Source organism: Panulirus ornatus, chromosome 59 (assembly GCF_036320965.1).
Source record: "Panulirus ornatus isolate Po-2019 chromosome 59, ASM3632096v1, whole genome shotgun sequence".
Lineage (NCBI taxonomy): Eukaryota > Metazoa > Arthropoda > Malacostraca > Decapoda > Palinuridae > Panulirus > Panulirus ornatus.
In genome coordinates this window covers 22,754,441-22,776,091 of record NC_092282.1, presented here as the reverse complement: position 1 = coordinate 22,776,091, position 21,651 = coordinate 22,754,441, and the positions used below count along the sequence as shown (strand labels likewise).

The 21,651-nt window shown below is 41.7% G+C and overlaps 1 protein-coding gene across 2 annotated transcripts in view; it reads left to right on the top strand.

Annotated features, from left to right (window-relative positions):
• LOC139767236 (uncharacterized) overlaps positions 1–21,651 on the top strand; it is a 99,745-nt gene that overhangs the window by 35,628 nt on the left and 42,466 nt on the right. For both annotated transcript variants that reach the window (XM_071696380.1, XM_071696379.1), the window contains exons 4-9: positions 3,774–3,797; positions 6,113–6,256; positions 8,282–8,494; positions 10,785–10,814; positions 17,166–17,339; positions 19,799–19,898. In XM_071696380.1, the coding sequence (XP_071552481.1) occupies positions 3,774–3,797; positions 6,113–6,256; positions 8,282–8,494; positions 10,785–10,814; positions 17,166–17,339; positions 19,799–19,898 (685 nt within the window). The remainder of the gene's footprint in view (positions 1–3,773; positions 3,798–6,112; positions 6,257–8,281; positions 8,495–10,784; positions 10,815–17,165; positions 17,340–19,798; positions 19,899–21,651) is intronic.

Genomic DNA, 21,651 nt, shown 5'->3' with positions numbered 1-21,651 from the left:
AGAGAGAGAGGCTCATATCACGAGGATGGTAACGCTGACAGGAGGCCTTGGATCAATAGATCTATTATTAGAAGTAAATCACAAGTGGCTCGTGTGGTCCAGTGTGTGTGTGTGTGTGTGTGTGTGTGTGTGTGTGTGTGTGTGTGTGTGTGTGTGTGTGTTGTGTGTGTGTGTGTGTGTGTGTGTTGTGTATGTGTGTGTGTGTGTGTGTGTGTGTGTGTGTGTGTGTGTGTGTGTGTGTGTGTGTGTGTGTGTGGGAGGGGGGGGGTGGGTGGTGGTACCTGCCCACACACACACACACACACACACCCACACACACACACACACACACACACACACACTACAACCCCATAACCCACAACCACACACATCACCACCTAGCCAGAAACCCCCACACCTCATCACCACAATTCTCAGCGGAACCAGGCTTTTGTACTGTACTGTAACGACTGACACTATACTTCTGTAACGACTGACACTGTACTTCTGTAATGACTGACACCGTACCACTGTAATGACTGACACTGTACCTCTATGGTGATTGACACGGTACCTCTGTATTGACTGACACTGTACTTCTGTAATGACTGACACTGTACCTCTATGGTGATTGACACGGTACCTCTGTATTGACTGACACTGTACCTATATGATGACTGACACTGTACCTCTGTATTGACTGACACTGTACCTCTGTATTGACTGACACTGTACCTGTAAGGCGACTGGCACTGTATCTCTGTAATGACTGACACTGTACCTCTATGGTGACTGACACTGTACTTCTGTAATGACTGACACTGTACCTCTATGGTAATTGACACGGTACCTCTGTATTGACTGACACTGTACCTCTATGATGACTGACACTGTACCTCTGTATTGACTGACACTGTACCTCTGTAATGACTGACACTGTACCTCTGTATTGACTGACACTGTACCTCTGTAATGACTGACACTGTACCTCTGTAATGACTGACACTGTACTTCTGTATTGCCTGACACTGTACCTCTGTATTGACTGACACTGTACCTCTGTATTGCCTGACACTGTACCTCTGTATTGACTGACACTGTACCTCTGTATTGCCTGACACTGTACCTCTGTATTGACTGACACTGTACCTCTGTATTGCCTGACACTGTACCTCTGTATTGACTGACACTGTACCTCTGTATTGACTGACGTCACCATAAGGAACCCCCGTGTGTGAGAAGCCGGCCACCTGCCTCCATCTCTCCCTCAGGAATTAAGTAAGAGACATTTCTCCTCCACTTCTTGCGGCTTTACACACACTTACATATATACTTTATATATATATATATATATATATATATATATATATATATATATATATATATATATATATATATATATATATATTATTATACTTTGTCGCTGTCTCCCGCGTTAGCGAGGTAGCGTAAGGAAACAGTCGAAAGAATGGCTCAACCCACCCACATACATATGTATATACATACACGTCCACACACGCACATATACATACCTATACATTTCAACGTATACGTACGTATACATATACAGAGATATACATATATACGCATGTACACACTCATACTTGCTGCCCCTATCCATTCCCGTCGCCACCCCGCCACATATGAAATCGCACCCCCTTCCCCCCGCGCGTGCGCGAGGTAGCGCTAGGAAAAGACAACGAAGGCCACATTCATTCACAGTCAGGCTCTAGCTGTCATGTGTAATGCACCGAAACCACAGCTCCCTTTCCACATCCAGGCCTCATAAAACTTTTCATGGTTTACCCCAGACGCTTCTCATGCCCTGGTTCAATCCACTGACAGCACGTCGACCCCAGTATACCACATCGTTCCAGTTCACTCTATTCCTTGCACGCCTTTCACCCTCCTGTATGTTCAGGCCCCAATCGCTCAAAATCTTTTTCACTACATCCTTTCACCTCCAATTTGGTCTCCTACTTCTCCTCGTTCCCTCCACCTCTGACACATATATCCTCTTTGTCAGTTTTTCCTCACTCATTCTCTCCATGTAACCAAACCATTTCAATACACCCTTTTCTGCTCTCTCAACCACACTCTCTTTTTTACCACACATCTCTCTTAACCTTTCATAACTTACTCGTTCAAACAACCTCACTACATATTGTCCTCAAACATTTCATTTCCGACACATCCACCCTCCTCCGCACATCCCTATTTATAGCCCACGTCTCGCAACCATATAACATTGTTGGAACCACTATTCCTTCAAACACACACATTTTTGCTCTCCGAGATAACGTTCTCGCCTTCCACACATTCTTCAACGCTCCCAGTACCTTCGCCCCCTCCCCTACCCTGCGACTCACTTCCGCTTCCATGGTTCCATCCGCCGCTAAATCCACTCCCAGATATCTAAAACACTCGTTTTCTCCATTCAAAGTTATATATATATATATATATATATATATATATATATATATATATATATATATATATATATATATATATATATATATATATATATATATATATATATTCTTTTCTTTCTTTCAAACTATTCGCCATTTCCCGCATTAGCGAGGTAGCGTTAAGAACAGAGGACTGGGCCTTTGAGGGAATACCCTCACCGGGCCCAATTCTCTGTTCCTTCTTTTGGAAAAAAAAAAAAGAAAAAAAAAAAAAAATACTTTCTTTTTATCATACTTGACCGCCGTTTCCCGAGTCAGCAAGATAGCGCCAGAAAACAGACGAAGAATGGCCCATACACGTGAAATGCACCGAAACCACAGCCTCCTATCCACATCCAGGCCCCACAGACCTTTCCATGGTTTACCCCAGGCGTTTCACATGCCCTAGTTCAGTCCACTTACAGCACGTCGACCCCAGTATACCACATAATTCTCATTCATTTTATTCCTTGCACAGCTCCTGCATGTTCAGGCCCCGATTGCTCAAAATCTTTTTCACTCCATCCTTCCACCTCCATTTTGGTTTCCCGTCTCTCCTTGTTCCCTCCACCTTTGACACATATATCTTCTTGGTCAACCTTTCCTCACTCATTCTCTCCATATGTCCAAACCATTTCAACTCACTCTCTTCTGCTCTCTCAACCACACTTTTTTCATTACCACACATCTCTCTCACTCTTTCATTACTTACTCGATCAAGCCACATCACACCACATAGTGTCTTCAAACTTTCAATTTCCAACACATCCACCCTTCTATCTGTAGCCCATGCCTCGCAACCATATGATATTGTTGGAACCACTATTCCTTCAAACATACCCATTTTTGCTCTCCGAGATAACGTTCTCTCCTGCCACATATTCTTCACCGCTCCAAATACCTTCGCCCCCTCCCCCACCCTGTGACTCACTTCCGCTTCCATGGCTCCATCCATTCGCTGCTATGTCTACTCCCAGATATCTAAAGCACTTCACTTCCTCCAATTTTTCTCCATTCAAACTCACACTCCAGCTAACCTGTCCCTTAACCCTGCTGAACGTAATGACGTTAATTCTATTTATATTCACTCTAAACTTTCTCCTCTCACACGATTTTACAAACTCAGTCACCAACCTTTGCAATTTCTCACTCGAATCAGCCACCAGTGCGTGGGAAACGGCGATCAATTGTGTGTGTGTGTGTGTGTGTGTGTGTGTGTGTGTGTGTGTGTGTGTGTGTGTATTCTCTGTTTATCTAAGTATTTTCATTTGATGTGTCTGGCAGTCAGAGAGCCTTTTTGTAATCATTAGCCAATGTATAACATAGATTTTCTTTACTTTTCAGACCTCTGGATTGTTTGTGTCTCCGGTAGGTACCTTTTGCTGTCATCTTCATAAACAATGATAGAATCCATATCTATACAGTTGAGGATGTGATTCTGAGTACTAAATATTCAAGGACTATAGCAGTCACAGTAGTGAAATAGAGGAAGTGAGCTCTCTAAATTGATGTGGGTAAGAATGAAAGTGTATTGCAAGAGATGGGTGATTCTTAGTACCTATGCACCTGGCCTTGAGAGGAAAGACCATGAGAGTGAAGTGTTCTGGGAGCAGATGAGTGAATGTGTCAGCAGTGTTGATGTACGAGACCGGGTATTGGTGATGGATGCGAAGGGAGCGAATGTGGCAGCTAAGGGTATAACTCGGGGTAGCATAGGGTGAGGTAGGGGGCAACTGGGGGTATTCAGTAATGTGAATGGAACAGATGAACAGCTTGTGGAATTTTGTGCTGAAAAAAAGGAATTGTGATTGGGAATACCTGGTTTGAATAGAGGGGCATACACAAATATTAGTATGTGGGTTGGAAATATGCCTAGAGGGCATTACTGGATTACATGATAATTGATGGGGGTGCACAAGAGAGACTTTTGGATGTGAATGTGCTGAGAATGGCAGCTGGTGGGATGTCTGATCATTACCTTGTGGAAGCGAAGGTGAAGATTTGTACAGGTTATCGGAAAAGAAAGAAGTTATGGGTAAGTAGAGAGACGTGGTAGTAAGTGGGCTTGGAAATGAGACTTGTCGAAGAAATCATAGGAGAGATTGAGTGAAGAATGGCAAAAGGTGAGTGTAAAAGAAGCTAGAGTTATGGATGAGGAATGGGAGCTATCTATGAAGCAAAGGGCAGTGCTGGCATGTGAGAGAGATGCATGTGGTATGCATAAGGTGGGAGTTGGGCGCAAATTGGAAAAGGTAATGAGTGGTGGGATGATGAATTAAAGTTGCTAGTGAATGGGAAAAGGGAGATATATGGGCGGTATTTACAGGGAAGGAGTCCATATGATTGCGAGACGAATAAGAGAAAGCGGCAGTAGGTTAAGAGAATGGTGCAGGGGTTGGAAATGAGGGCATATGAGAGTTGGGGTGAAAGAGTATTGGTAAACTTAAGGGAAAATAAAATGTTTTGGAAGGAGATCAAAGATGTGCGAAAAAGAAGAAAATAACTGCGAAGAGACTAAGGGAAGTGGTAACAGGTAGTGATGGAGTAATGAGGAGATGGAGTAAGTATTTTGAAGGACTGCTGAATGTGTTAACAGAGTGGCAAATGTAGGGTGTTTAGTTTGTGGGTGGTATACGAAGTTAAAAGTGAATGATTTGGTAAAGAGGGAAGAGGTGGTGAAAGCCTTGCGGAAGATGAAATCCGGTAAGGCGGCTGGAATATAAGGCAGCTCGCAAGAAGACCGTCCATCACAACGAGAGACAACTGAAGCAAGAAGAAGAAGAAGAAGAAGAAGAAGAAGAAGAAGAAGAAGAAGAAGAAGAAGAAGAAGAAGAAGCTCTCTGGCATGCCCTGGACCTACCTGGAACAGAGGCAATAAGCCCAAAGTCAATCATGTGGCACCTTCAGCTGTGTACTGATTCCAAATTTCTCTAAGCTTCATTAGCACAATGAGACAAAGAGGATTGCAGCCCATTATTTACGTTGGTATATATACGTATATTCTATGTCACAGATGTGGTAATGTATGTATATCTACCAAAGTTCATTTATGATGTGATGTTGACTTTAGCTTCATAACTCATCGACATTTTATTACTCTTGGCACATAAGCTGACATTTTAAGTTATCTTCTTGTTTCCTGTTGTACCAGTGTCTTTGATGACGACTGAACTAATCTTAGACGGCAACTATACTAATATTCTTCCACTATAATCTTTCATTCTATTCCTTTTGCACTATGTCATTTGCAGTGAGTTGATTTGCAGGGCAGTGAAAGTACTGACCGGTAGCAGCCACCAGACCCTTGTGGCTGTATGTCATAAGTTAACGAATATGATGATACGAAGAGTGTGTGGTCAGTACTGTAGTTGTGTGAGGTAATGAGTAAGCTTGGAGAAGGCAATGGTGATTTTGTCTTTATGACGAAGCCATACTAGCCATGGGGTTTCCGCGGGGACGTCAAAGAGTTTGCTTGGAGGAACGTTCGGTCAAGCCTGCTGTCCGGGTTTGACGAAGCCAAAAGAGGCCAAATCCTTTTTCTTTTTAAGGACTGAGACTTAAGCTAAGTGTGATCACCTATGATAACGAACGCCTCTCCCTTTTGGATACCTGAAGGATAAGAAATGATAACTGAGAGACTTGTCTATGCCTCGTCACTTACCGCCGCCACATGCCACCCGCAGGAGGAGTGGGGTGGGGAGCTCGGAGTGGGAGGACGGTGTGGGTGCAACATGAGCGCCATTCTCCACCTAGTGAGGACTCACGGGCGTCGAGGACCCCCAGGACCACCAGGCCGGGATGGAGAACCCAGCCCTCCAGGTCTCTCCGTGAGTAGCTCAGCCATCCGTCCTCTTTTGTTTTATTTTCCTTCACTATTATGACAGCCAACTATATCTATCTATCTATCTATCTATCTATCTATCTATCTATATATATATATATGATTACACTTGTCTCTGATGATAGTATGTAGGTGAAATCACACTTCAGTAGGAGTTCATACAATTCTATTTAACATGTAATTTGTCTATTCATGTGGCACGACATGTTTCCTGGAGAGAGTCCACCTCATCATCAAACGCCAGCACTTACCAAAGCTATTTAAATCCCAACATATACCATCCCAATATCCCGCCGTCTAACACCAAGCTTAATAAACCAAACGCTGTCTGCTTTGTCTGGCCAAAACCGTTGTAAGGGAGAGGGATTAAAGGGGGGTCAAGTGGCGGGGGTTGACCTGGGTAGCTGGGTGTTTTGAACAACTTTTTTCATGTTTTCGTGTTTTGTCAATTCTCTCGTAATAATTTGGTTAATGCTAGGATGGGCTTTAGAATTGCCTGAGGACAGATTAAGCTCTTAATATTAGCAATTAAGACAAATTCAGAAGACGTTGCGTGTGGCATAATCAGCAGAGGGGTATAGAATAACGGGATTTTCAAGATCTATGGGATGATCATTTTCATAACAATGTTCAGCGATCGCATTTTTGTGGTCATCCCTGCGTATTGAATGATCGGTGCCAATAACACCACTCCATTACAGCCTTACCTGTCTGGCCTACATAGATATATTTACATGTCTTGCATTTGACGGCGTAAACACTCCCAATTGTTGCATGATCTGGCCTATTATTTATTAAGGTTTTACTGATGGTGTTATTGTTATGGAAAGCAACATTGCAAGCACTGTTTTTTTAGAACATGTCTTCGCTTATGTCTTATGTTTTTAAGAGCACTACGGATATGTGGGGCCTGGTAGATGAATGCAGTCATATAAGACCTATATATCTTTTGGCAGTTATATTGTCCCAATTGGTTTGTGAACAAAGCTTACCGGAAAGCTACGAAGACATTTTATGCTTTTTGTAACAAAAATATGTGACAAATAAGAATGTCTAGATGTTTAGTGTTGCCCTATTCTCCCAACTTAGCTAATATAGGTGTCTCAAAAATTGTATACACAGTTTGAAGTTCTATTTATACAATGTCAATGAAATACATCCAAGATTTATGATTCAAATTAAAGAGGAGAGACGTGTCATTACTTTGAGCCATCGCATGTGTTCAAATTGTGAACCACTCTGGCTTAGTCACTGATGACAGCACAGCTCCACACAGTTGCAGACAACATTAAGCAGTTCATATGGGATTTGGGAGCATTATCTTTCTTTTTAATAGCTAGTTTTTATTACTTATCAATTCTTGTCGGTTCTTGTGCGATAAACATTATATTTCAGTTGTCCCCCATGTGAAAGAAAGTCCATTGGGGTGAGGTCTGGTGAACCAGGGTTGGTTGGGTATTCAGTGCTACCTCTTCGCTCAATTCATCTGTCCGGCTTGATTTCCATCAAGATAGGTCCTTACATCAGGATGGTAGTGGGGGAGGTGCTTGGTCCATCTGGAATCATAAATCTTGGATGTAGTTTATTTGACATTCCTCGAGGTTATGTGTATATACCAGATCACATGCACCAATGTGACCTCTTGTAATATATATATATATATATATATATATATATATATATATATATATATATATATATATATATATATATATATATATATATATATATATATATATTCCTATGAGTTCACGGGGAAAATGAAACACGATAAGTTCCCAAGTGCACTTGCGAGTAATAATCACATCATATATATATATATATATATATATATATATATATATATATATATATATATATATATATATATATATATATATATATATATGTGTGTGAAGGGATGAGCTATTCTTCGTCTGTTTCCTGACGCTACCTCGTTGACGCGGGAAACGGCAATTTAGTATAATAGATAAATGATATATTTGTTGATGTGGCTCTAATGTGTCCCCAGGGGACGCCTGGACCCCAGGGGGAGCGTGGGATGCCAGGACGTCGTGGCGAGAAAGGCGACCGGGGAGAGGTTGGTCCACCGGGGTCTGAAGGACTCATCGGGCCGAAGGGGGAGCCAGGCGTGGACGGACTCGAGGGTCCCGTAGGACCACCAGGTCCCCCAGGACCACCAGGTCCCCCAGGTTGGACCTGGGGAGCAGACGACAGCAAGACGGTAAGTGGGTAGCGAAGGAGGAGGAGGAGGAGGAGGAGGCGGAGGAAGGAGGCAGAGGTTCACACTTGTGTGTGTGTGTGTGTGGGAGGCACACATCTCATGGCCATTCTTTACGACCTTAAAGATGTTTACATCTCTGTGTGCTGTCCATATTTACACTTTGGGTCTGGGTATTCCTTTCATCCGCCTCTCTTACGCTGTAAAAGTAATTTCTTTTCATTTTCTTAACATATCTCTGATCATCCGATTCTCTTACACTATATTTCTTTATATTTTTCCTCAACATTTCTCTAATTTAAGTTCGTGTTATGTCCTCTGGATCTTCTGTTCCTGACTTTCTCGAAGAACTGTTCACAATGTGCTTCATCCAAAGCCCGTTTTGAAAAATGTAAAGATTGATATCAGATCATGAATATTGATATCAGATCATGAATATTGATATCAGATCATGAATATTGATATCAGATCATGAATATTGATATCAGATCATAAATATTGATATCAGATCATAAATACTGATATCAGATCATAAATATTGATATCAGATCTTAAATACTGATGTCAGATCTTAAGTATTGATATCAGATCATAAATATTGATATCAGATCATGAATATTGATATCAGATCTTAAAGATTGATATCAGATCTTAAAGTTTGATATCAGATCTTAAATATTGATATCAGATCCCCTTTTCTCTGATCCATCCCTATAGCTCAGCTCCCTTAAGTATGGTAACACCTTGTTGCTCTCCACTGCATCTATTCTTATTGGCTCTCTATGCTTCCTTGTAGGCGAAAACCAAACTTGAGAAGCATGACTTGGTTTATGTCGTGTGTGTGTGTGTGTGTGTGTGTGTGTGTGTGTGTGTGTGTGTGTGTGTGTGTGTGTGTGTGTGTGAGCGTGTGTGTGTGTGTGTGTGTGTGTGATCAATATATGTTGTATCTGGATGTCTACCAACCATCTAAGAGACTTCGTCCCACAGGAGACACCTTTCCCTTGCTCCCGCTGACACTCTCCCAGACTCGGGGTCGTGTCGTCTGCATACATCAGTTGCCTAATCGCTTCCCCACTTATGCTCGTATACTCTCTCTCTCTCTCTCTCTCTCTCTCTCTCTCTCTCTCTCTCTCTCTCTCTCTCTCTCTCTCTCTCTCTCTCTATGGCCTTCGCATCCTCTTTCAGCACCCCCTCCAGAAGGCAACCCTATCAAGCCAATGATACACTTCCTCCACATTCATCACACACACACACACACACACACACACACCTTTTTTTGCAATATTTTTCTTCTATGGATTCTTCACGGCAAACACCTGGTCCACACCTTTTCTGCACCTCATATATCGTCCATCTTACTCCTGATGTAATCATTTTTTTTTGTATGCCATTACCCTCTCAGTCCCCACTCTCCCTCACCAACAACATACCAGATGTACTCACTAGCTTTGTTACCTGTGTCATGTGAGTGTTTCCCTTTTTTTTTCCCCCCCTTCGCCTTTATACAGTAGCACTTCATATACGTGTATTTCACTGTTCCTTTGACGCCTCTCCTGATATTATTCACCAATCCTAAACGGTCATTGATGGGACATTTTCCTCCGAATGTCTTAAAAAGGAAACTTTGTTTTTTTCCCCATCTCCATAAAGGGAGGAATATGAGGAACTCTCGTTTATTTTCTTCATTCTTCTTTATCCTTTTTTTCCCCTCATTCACCAGAGATGGCTATGACTGGAGCATATTCAACCCATGCCATGTCGGTCACTACAGAAACAAAGTCGGTCATTCTTGTTTGATTAAGATGGAGACAAGAACAGTAGAGCAGAGGACTCTGTCTCGGAAGGATTATAAGACCTTTTGTGGGATAGATTCAATTGAAACCATTGCATAATTGCTTTTGGGAAGGGATTCTGAACCTTTGTGGATATGGAGTTTTTAAATCCTTGCAGTGACGATCACAAACCCTTCAGGTAAAGGTTCTAGTCCCTTACGATATGTACTCCATCTCTTTGTAAAAGTCTAGATTTTTGAGGCAAGGCTTTTGAAGCGAAAATGCTTTGATTCTGGATTATTCTGGTGAGGATTCGAAGCCTTTGTGCCAAGGACTGAGTTTAATGAGACCAAAAACTCCAACCCCCCCCCCAAAAAAAAAAAAAAAAAAAACTGGAGTTAACTATAAGTCATATAACTTCCAGTGTACACACAGACTTGAGTTCTTGATAGTAATACAAAACTATATATTCAGTTCTAACCAGTGAATGCTTACTCCATCTTCTGTCTCTTCCTGTACAGCCTGGTTGGAGACTTCCCTCTGGATACCAGGTAAGTTGACATCTGCTTCTCCATCCACTGCAGGAGCTCCTAACTGTTTTGAGAATAGCTTGTTTACCAATATAGTGAGCTAGCGTTAAGCCAAGATAAACTGGACCTCATCAACCCTGATCTCTTCTTCGTTAGGGCAGGTAAGGGTTTGGTGTTTTGAGTCATGTGTTTCCCAGAACGACCCAGAATCAGACAGTCGTCTCTCCTGGATGAAAACTAAGATCCACCAGTGAGGTAATGGGTTTCCGAAAGGGTTGCTATTGGCTTAGTAGGTTGGGTAAGGGCTAGTGACAACGTGTTTACTGCTATGGCCAATTAGTTGGCTTTCCCTTCTTCGAACTTTACCATAATGTCTCCAACGACAGGTGTGTGTGTGTGTGTGTGTGTGTGTGTGTGTGTGTGTGTGTGGGGCGACTGTTGCTTTTGGAAGAGTTTGGGGGTGAGTTCCCATCCCTTGCTCTCCTTCCTCAAAATTTACCTCATAGGATAGGTCACTTTGACCGAGTCTAAACGACACAGAAACAATTCTAAAAATCACTTTCCTGCAATGTATGTCATGGTATATTCATATTCCCGTTCGTTTCGTCAGTGTTTACATAAACAGAATATTGATGCTTCCTTATTCATCGTACGGCTGTCCACTTAAGACTGGGTCGAAACACCTCATTTTCACTCCATTTGTATCAGTTTATTTACCATCCCTCATTGTTGACATTGAGACATTTCTCTCAGGATAATGAGAGACCCAGCTCCATTTAAGATTACTATGATAACTCACTCATAATTACATATTGCTCATGATCTAATTCAAAGAGGAATTTGGACAAAAATTTCTCCTTTCTTCAACTCCCTCTGCCACCGCAAGGCAACACCAAGCATCCCTCTGTCATGCCTTTTGAGATCACATCGAAAGCGTATAGAACGCACCATCAGTTCCCAGCATCAGCTCAGTCAAGCCGTGTACGCTTCCTAGGATAGTGCGTACGTTTAATGCTTCCTAGGATAGTGCGTACATTTAATGCTTCCTAGGATAGTGCGTACATTTAATGCTTCCTAGGATAGTGCGTACATTTAATGCTTCCTAGGATAGTGCGTACATATTCTTGACATACTGGCTAAGAATGCATCATAATTCATGACAGGTATTGGCAAAGAATGCACGAATGTTATTGGCTAAGAATACATTCTGAAATAAACAGTTTCTTGTAATCATTTCAGCTCCGTGTTTGGTGGGCACCAAGCGAACACACACACACACACACACACACACACACACACACCTCTGCCTGCTCGTGAACCTCGCCATTCGTACGACTTATAACGACCATTTACTTAAAAACAGCAGTTCTAAGTCAGTCTCGACTTACTACATATATATATGAATTGATCACAGCTCTATATTATCCACCTGTCTGTATTGAGCATATATTAAAAGCAATTCTGTGACAGTATTGACTGACTCACTATATTGTTCACAGCTCTGTTATCCGCCAGTCGTCTTTAGCAACCCCTTCGCTCTATAACCCCCAACCCCTGTGACTTGTCTGCACCCCACTTCTCCATAACCCCCTCCACTTGTCCCCACCCTGTACAACATTTGGGTTCACTAGCCACCTCTACGAATGCCAGTAGTCGCTTGTTGTGTCCTGCATAAGAGGGTTATGACGAGTGTCCAGTCTGCATGACAGGCTAGCACAAGGGTTGTTATCATCTGCATAACAAGCCGGTACAAGTGTTGTGTCTGCATGGCTGGGTTGTACAAGTGTTTACGTCTGCATGACAGGCTGGTACAAGTGTTGTATCTGCATGGCAGGGTTGTACAAGTGTTTCCGCCTGCATGACAGGTCAGTACAAGTGTTGTGTCTGCTGGACAGGTTAGTACAATGGTTGTGTCTGCATGACGGCCGAGCTGGTAGAAGTGTTGTGCCTGCATGACTGGCCAGTGTGTGTTGTGCCTGCACGACTGGCCAGTGTGTGTTGTGCCTGCATGACTGGCCAGTGTGTGTTGTGCCTGCATGACTGGCCAGTGTGTATTGTGCCTGCATGACTGGCCAGTGTGTGTTGTGCCTGCATGACTGGCCAGTGTGTGTTGTGCCTGCATGACTGGCCAGTGTGTGTTGTGCCTGCATGACTGGCCAGTGTGTGTTGTGCCTGCACGACTGGCCAGTGTGTGTTGTGCCTGCATGACTGGCCAGTGTGTGTTGTGCCTGCATGACTGGCCAGTGTGTGTTGTGCCTGCATGACTGGCCAGTGTGTGTTGTGCCTGCATGACTGGCCAGTGTGTGTTGTGCCTGCATGACTGGCCAGTACAAGCTTATCACATGACATGTGTTAACATAAATGTTAAAGAATTTAGCACACCTCACAGAGATTTCTAACTATACATCGCTATCCAAAGTCAATGATTTTTATTGTCTATCACGTAATATAGAATATAGAATACCTATATAATAGCTGTAATATAGACAACCACTGTCAGGATGATCAAGATATAGAATACCTATAGCAATAGTATGGCCAGCTAGTGCTAGTATGACCAGGATATAGACTACGTATATGCTAGCAACAATATAGCCAACTAGTGCTAGTATGACCAGGATATAGACTACGTATATGCTAGCAGCAATATAGCCAGCTAGTGCTAGTATGACCAGGATATAGACTACGTATATGCTAGCAGCAATATAGCCAGCTAGTGCTAGTATGACCAGGATATAGACTACGTATATGCTAGCAGCAATATAGCCAACTAGTGCTAGTATGACCAGGATATAGACTACGTATATGCTAGCAGCAATAGATCCAGCTTGTGCTAGTATGATCATAAGTGAAGGCTTACATGCAGAGTTTGTCATCTTGGTTTACTGGTTTCTCTTAAGTATAAAGTAAGGTGTAAAGTATCAAGTATTTCTTAAGTGTAAAGTGCTAACTCCTGTTCAAGATGGGTCCTCCTGTGGCCTTTATCCCCGGTCTTTGAAGGTTATTATACTAAGTGTAGTGACCTACCTACTAGTGTAGTGACCTACTTACAAGTATAGTGCCCTACTTACAAGTGTAGTGACCTACTTACAAGTGTAGTGACCTACTTACAAGTGTAGTGACCTACTTACAAGTGTAGTGACCTACTTACAAGTATAGTGCCCTACTTACAAGTGTAGTGACCTACTTACAAGTGTAGTGCCCTACCAACAAGTGTAGTGCCCTACTTACAAGTGTAGTTCCCTACTAACAAGTGTAGTGCCCTACTTACAAGTGTAGTGACCTACTTACAAGTGTAGTGCCCTACTTGCAAGTGTAGTGCCCTACTCACAAGTGTAGTGCCCTACTTACAAGTGTAGTGACCTACTTACAAGTGTAGTTTTCTACCTACAGGTGTAGTTCCTTACCTACAAATGTAGTTCCTTACCTACAAGTGTAGTTCCTTACCTACAAGAGTAGTTCCTTATCTACAAGTGTAGTTCCTTACCTACAAGTGTAGAGCCCTACTTACAAGTGCAATGCCCTTCCTGCAAGTGTAGTACTCTACTCACAATGTAGCGCTTTACCCACATGTGTAGTGGCCTACTTACAATATAGTACCCTAACTTCAAGGTAACATTCTACTTACACGAAGCATCTTTTATGTAGTTTCCAGCCTTTGTGTTTACGTACTCCTGGTTTTACTTAACCACTAACACTTATATGAATGTAGAGCCTTACTTATACTTTCATTGCCACTGATATAAGTGTAGATCCCTGCTTACATTATCACTTTATTCTTAACCGCTACCACTTATATAAGTGTAGAGCCCTACTTACAGTCTTTATTTTCAACCACTACCACTTATATAAACGTACAACATTAGTTACACACTATTCTTAACTATTATCACTTATTTAAGTAGAGAGCCCTACTACACTCTTGTGTCTCCCCTGATGATGTGATTATTGCACGAAAGTGCACTTGGGAACTTTTCCTGTTTCATTCTCCCCGTGGACTCATAGGAATATCTTGATCACGCGCAAAATTGTGATCCTTTCCAATATACATATATATATATATATATATATATATATATATATATATATATATATATATATATATATATATATATATATATATATATATATATATATATATATATATATATATATATATATATATTGTTACAAAAAGGAGTTGTTCTGCGTGTGTGTTGCATGGCATCATATTGTACAGACTCAGCAAATGTGACTCAAGTACATTTCCACGGCAAGATAGTGGACGTTGAGGGAGGGAGGGAGAGAGAGTGTGTGGGCACACGTGCAGTGGCAGCAGAGAGGCGAGCGCCCGTCAGTCACCTCTCGTTCGCCAACATCTTACTCACAAGTTTCTTGTTCTCAACCACAGTCACATCTAGGAGGCGTGTCAGGGTTGCGTCAAATGCAGTTTCCTCTTTTCTTTTCCTTTTTTTTTTTGTCAACCAATCAGAACCGACCCTGTATGATTAACCTCCCGGACTCGTTATAAATACATCGAGGGTGTATAATTGACCTCCCAGGCTCGTTATAAACACCCCAGGGTGCATAGTTAGTACCCTAGGCTCGTTATAAACACCCCAGGGTGTATAGTTAGTTCCCCAAGCTTGTTATAAACACCCCAGGGTGTATAGTTAGTCCCCTAGGCTCGTTATAAACACCCCAGGGTGTATATAAACACCCCAGGGTGTATATAAACACCCCAGGGTGTATAGTTAGTCCCCTAGGGTCGTTATAAACACCCCAGGGTGTATAGTTAGTCCCCCAGGCTCGTTATAAACACCCCAGGGTGTATATAAACACCCCAGGGTGTGTAGTTAACCCCCCAGGCTCGTTATAAACACCCCAGGGTGTATAGTTAGTCCCCCAGGCTCGTTATAAACACCCCAGGGTGTATATAAACACCCCAGGGTGTGTAGTTAACCCCCCAGGCTCGTTATAAACACCCCAGGGTGTATAGTTAGTCCCCTAGGCTCGTTATAAACACCCCAGGGTGTATATAAACACCCCAGGGTGTGTAGTTAACCCCCCAGGCTCGTTATAGATACCCCAAGGGTGTTTTGAGATATTCGATCCTTTCAGGCTAAGGGTTTCAGTGAGTAGTGTCATTTCCTCTTGCCCCTGTAATTCGTAGCCCCTGTAGTTCGTAGCCCCTGTAGTTCGTAGCCACTGTAGTTCGTAATCACTGTAGTTCGTAGCCACTGTAGTTCGTAGCCCCTGTAGTTCGTAGCCACTGTAGTTCGTAGCCACTGTAGTTCGTAGCCACTGTAGTTCGTAATCACTGTAGTTCGTAGCCCCTGTAGTTCGTAGCCACTGTAGTTCGTAGCCACTGTAGTTCGTAGCCACTGTAGTTCGTAGCCAATGTAGTTCGTAATCACTGTCATGTTTTGTAACCTGTGTGGTATATCTCGCCACTCTGAAATGTATTAGAATTATATTTTCAGTATCTTTTTTTTGTAGAGGAAGAGATTACTTGGATTATGTTAAGGTAACTTTTTTGTGCCCTGTAGATACTTATTCCCTTCTGTTTTATTTGTTTCTTTTAATGTAAATAGTTTTATTTTGTCCCTGTGTGTGATTTCGTCCCTTAACTTTGGGGTAGCGCTGTCTCGTATGCGTAACAATATATATATATATATATATATATATATATATATATATATATATATATATATATATATATATATATATATATATGTATATATATATATATATATATATATATATATATATATATATATATATATATATATATATATATATATATATATATATATATATATTAAACCCTACTTACACTCACTCTATCCTCAACCACTACCATGTACATTTATAAGTGTTGATACTACTTCCACTTACTTTATTCTTACTCTATCACTTTTGTAAGTGTAGAACCCTACTTACGCTCATTCTGTCCTCAACCAATGCCGTTCATATAAGTGCACAGCAATACTTATTGTATCCTTCTCAGCTCACTACTACTTTTATAAGTGATGATTACAACGTACACATCCTTATTCCCAGCCGCTACCGCTAACATAGACCCCCCTCCTGACTTCCTTATTCCCAGCCGCTACCGCTAACATAGACCCCCTCCTGACTTCCTTATTCCTAGCCGCTACCGCTAACATAGACCCCCTCCTGACTTCCTTATTCCTAGCCGCTACCGCTAGCATAGACCCCCTCCTGACTCACTTGTAGGAAAACCTTTCCATTTTTTTCCTTATGTTTGGATTCACACCTATAATTATGTTTGGATTACGTTTCGATTCATACCTACACTTATGTTGAGCCACATCGCTTCTTGTAACTTTGAATACAACTTCCTTGTACTGAAAGCCATCCCTCCCTCAGCCACCAGTCGAAGGTGTGAGTGACGACATGGTACCCCTTGTGCAGACTGGTAGTCCGGGCCCTCAGGGTAATGTTGGCCCGCAAGGTGAGCCAGGGCCCAGGGGCCCACGGGGATACTCTGGCGCCAAGGGTGAGAGAGGTCATCCAGGCGTCAAAGGTCAAAAGGGCGAAGAGGTGAGTAGTGGTCGTATGAATTTTAAAGCTGTGACACACAACCTCCACCATGGTAATGTGCTACATGTAAAGATGTCTATATATATATATATATATATATATATATATATATATATATATATATATATATATATATATATATATATATATATATATATATATATATATATATATATATATATATAAAGCAAACACACATATACGGTGGTCGAAGACGGACAGATGGTAAGAGAACTGATAAGGAATACCTGTGGGTAATAGAGTTGTTACGAGGACTTGGTAACTAGGTAATTAATGGGTTAACGACCTAAAGGGAGGGACAGTTACCTAAGACTTCTAATAGGTAGTGATTTATGAGCAGGTACGACTACGTGTGAGGAGGGACCAGCTCTTAAGTATATAAGTAATGAAGTGTGAGGAGGGACCAGCTCTTAAGTATATAAGTAATGATGTGTGAGGAGGGACCAGCTCTTAAGTATATAAGTAATGAAGTGTGAGGAGGGACCAGCTCTTAAGTATATAAGTAATGATGTGTGAGGAGGGACCAGCTCTTAAGTATATAAGTAATGATGTGTGAGGAGGGACCAGCTCTTAAGTATATAAGTAATGATGTGTGAAGAGGGACCAGCTCTTAAGTATATAAGTAATGATGTGTGAGGAGGGACCAGCCAGCACTTAGGTATATGATAAGTAATGACAGTTGCTGGGAAGGAATACAGAGAAGAAACAATAATGGAAAGAAATATATTAAGGGAAACCCAGAGGACGTTCTTGGGTTGTTATCAATAGTTATGGAAGTTATAGTAAGTTGTAATGGGTTGTTAATAGTTATGAAAGTAATGATAGGGAGCAATGGGTTGTTAATAGTTATGAAAGTAATGGTTGGGAGTAATAGGTTGTTGATAGTAATAAAAGTAATGATAGGGAGTGATAGGTTGTTAAAGGCTATGAAAGTAATAGTAGAGAGTTGTAAGTTGTTAATAGTTATGGAAATAATGGTAGGGGGTTATAGATTATTTAGATCATTTATGATATAATTTCCTTTGTCTAAAACACTGAGTCAGTATCACATCACCTATGAGATGTTTTTACTCTACTAAGACATATAATGTTAGTACAAGATGTTTGTGCACTTCTAACATCATATAACGTTAGTATAACATCAATCACAAGATGTTTTTAAGCTGCTACAACATAAAACTTCAGTATTACATGAATGACAAGATGTTTTTAAGCTGCTACAACATAAAACTTCAGTATTACATGAATGACAAGATGTTTTTAAGCTGCTACAACATAAAACTTCAGTATTACATGAATGACAAGATGTTTTTAAGCTGCTACAACGTAAAACTTCAGTATTACATGAATGATAAGATGTTTTTACACTACAAAGACGTAAAACTTCAGTATTACATGAATCACAAGATGTTTTTAAGCTGCTACAACATAAAACTTCTGTATTACATGAATGACAAGATGTTTTTACACTACAAAGACGTGAAACTTCAGTATTACATAAATCACAAGATGTATACTACACTCCTGAGACAAAATTTGGGTTTCCTCAAAAGTTTACAACGTGTACTTCATCTTCACCACCTCGTAACAGTTCTGTTCGATGATTTCATTCTTGATACAAAGTGAACAACAGTTTCCATAAATCAACATTTGCTTCAAGCGTTGACCGCTGTTTCTTTTTTTTTCTTTTCTTTTTTGCCACACACACACACACACACACACACACACACACACACACACACACACACACACACACACAAATACACATTTACAACAGTTTTCCCTCACGAGAATTTCTCCAGTAACGCCTTCATCTATCACAACAAAATGAACATGAAATATACCGTACACAAACTACACTTTGAGCGAACGTGCGATGCATCTGTTACAGGTGTTGTGACTGACTATACCACACACCTGTCATCAACATGTGTTACAGGTGTCTAACTGGCCGCAACACACACCTGTCATCAACATGTGTTACAGGTGTCTACCTGACTTTACTACCCACCTGTTATCAACACCTTCCACCCACTACCAACACCCTCCACCCACTGTCAATACCCTCCACCCACTGCCAATACCTTCCACCCACTGCCAACACCTTCCAACCACTGCCAACACCTTCCAACCACTGCCAACACCCTCTACCTATAGTCAACATCTTCCACCCTTTGTCAACACCCTCCACTCACTGCCAACATCTTCCACCCACTGCCAGCACCCTCCACCTATAGTCTATATCTTCCACCCTTTGTCAACACCCTCCACCCACTGCCAACATCTTCCACCCACTGCCAACACCCTCCATCCTTTGTCAACACCCTCCACCCGTTGTCAACATCTTCCACCCACTGTCACCCACTTCAACCCATCCTTAACCACCTTCCACTCCACCTCTCTCATCTGGTTCTCTCACAACTGGTCTTTTCCCTCAGGGACCCCAGGGACCAAATGGACGTCTAGGGAACAAGGGAACACGAGGACCCCCTGGTGTGGATGGTCTGCCTGGCACTCCAGGACAAAAGGGTCAGAAAGGTAAGAGGTGACGAGGTGTGCAGAGACCCTCGAGGTGAGGGAAGCCACAGTACGAAACGTAGACGACTGTACATGTCTTCCAGTTTTACACACTCGGGTTTCCACCATTCTTTCCTTTATCTCGTGCGTTGAAAACTGCCATAGCGAATCTCCCTGATGATAAAGTCACTCATAGAGGTATGCTTTTTGAAACAGAAATTTCACAGTTAAAATATTAATGATAAATAGATTTTGATCTCCCATGGGTTAGGAGGGTGTGGTGTAGATGGTGTGTCACATGATAATATGCATTTGGGCACAACAGAAGTTTTTAGGATTCATTTAGATAAATGTGTTTGTTTGGAAAGAAAGAAAAAAGTTTATCTGGAAGGCTTTTGCTGATATATTAGAATGTTTTTGAAAATTCCAATGAGAAGGTTGATTTTAGTTATTCTGTCTCAGATACTATAATCAATTGTATCATCTTTCTTGTTCTAGGACGACTAGGGTTGATTTCATCGTCTCTGTGGTTCTTGATGGATCGCCCCTCCCCTTCTCCACTAACAGCGGTGTCCCTCAAGATTCTGTTCTGTACCCTACACTTTTTCTCCATTTTTTCAACAATTTCCTTTCTTCTAAAAAGTATCAAATGCACTCATACGTAGACAAATCTACATTGCATTCATCCACACCCTTCAATTCTGCTCCCTCTTCTCTCACTCGGTCTGCATCTCGTCTCGACACAACTTCCTCACAAAACTCAGACTTGGACAGGATATTTCAGTGGGGTAGACGAATCCTAGCTAAGTTTAATGCCTCACACACCCAGTTTCTACCCATCTCTTTATCGAAAACTCCTCACAACTCTCGTCTCTCCTTTGACGGTTCTGTAATTCCACCTCTTGACTCACTGAACATACTTGGTATTACTGTAACATCCACTCTTTCTTGGAAACCCCACATTACGGGAATAGCTAAGTCTGCCTCTTAGAAACTGGGTGTCCTGTTCAGATGTTGAAACTCCTTATCTTCTGAACAGTTGCTCCGTTTATACAAAGGATTGACTCGCCTTGTATGAAGTACTGCTCTCAGATCTGGGGTGATTCTAGCTCTGCATACTTACTTGACGGAGTTGAGTCTCAAGCGGTCCACCTTATAAACTGTCCCAGGCTAACTTCCAAACTTGACCCTCACCCTACGCCTCATTGTCGGCTCACTTTCCATCTTCTGTAGGTTTTATTTTGGTTTTTGCGCCCGAGAGCTGAGTGCTTGTGTGCCCCCCACCACTAGCTAGAGCACACAATTCTCGGCAAGTTGTTGCGTTACATGATTACTGTGTGGCCATCAGCAACTCAAGGGTGGGCCATTTTGAAAACTCTTTCTTTCCCTGCATTTCGAAGCTTTGGAAAATCTCTGTCTTCTCACGTCTTTCCCAATAACTATGACATTTTAAAAGACAGGTTCTTCACTTCCTCCAAAGTTCGTAAATACCTTTTCATTGTCTCTTCTTTTTTTCTCCTTCTCATAAACCTCTATATTTCAATTAAGACCCCGGCCTTGATGTGGACTTTTCTGTGTGACTGGAGCCTTCACCATAAAAAAATTCAGTTTTTATTGACTCAAGTTTTCTAAGTCATATAAGTCAGGTACTAGAAGAAATAGGGGTACACCATGGTGTACTATTTAGGAGGAGAAAATTGGCGTTGACCTTACAGCTGAATATGGATGGGTTACATGAATCATCTGTACCTGTAATATGCTGAGGGTCTAACAT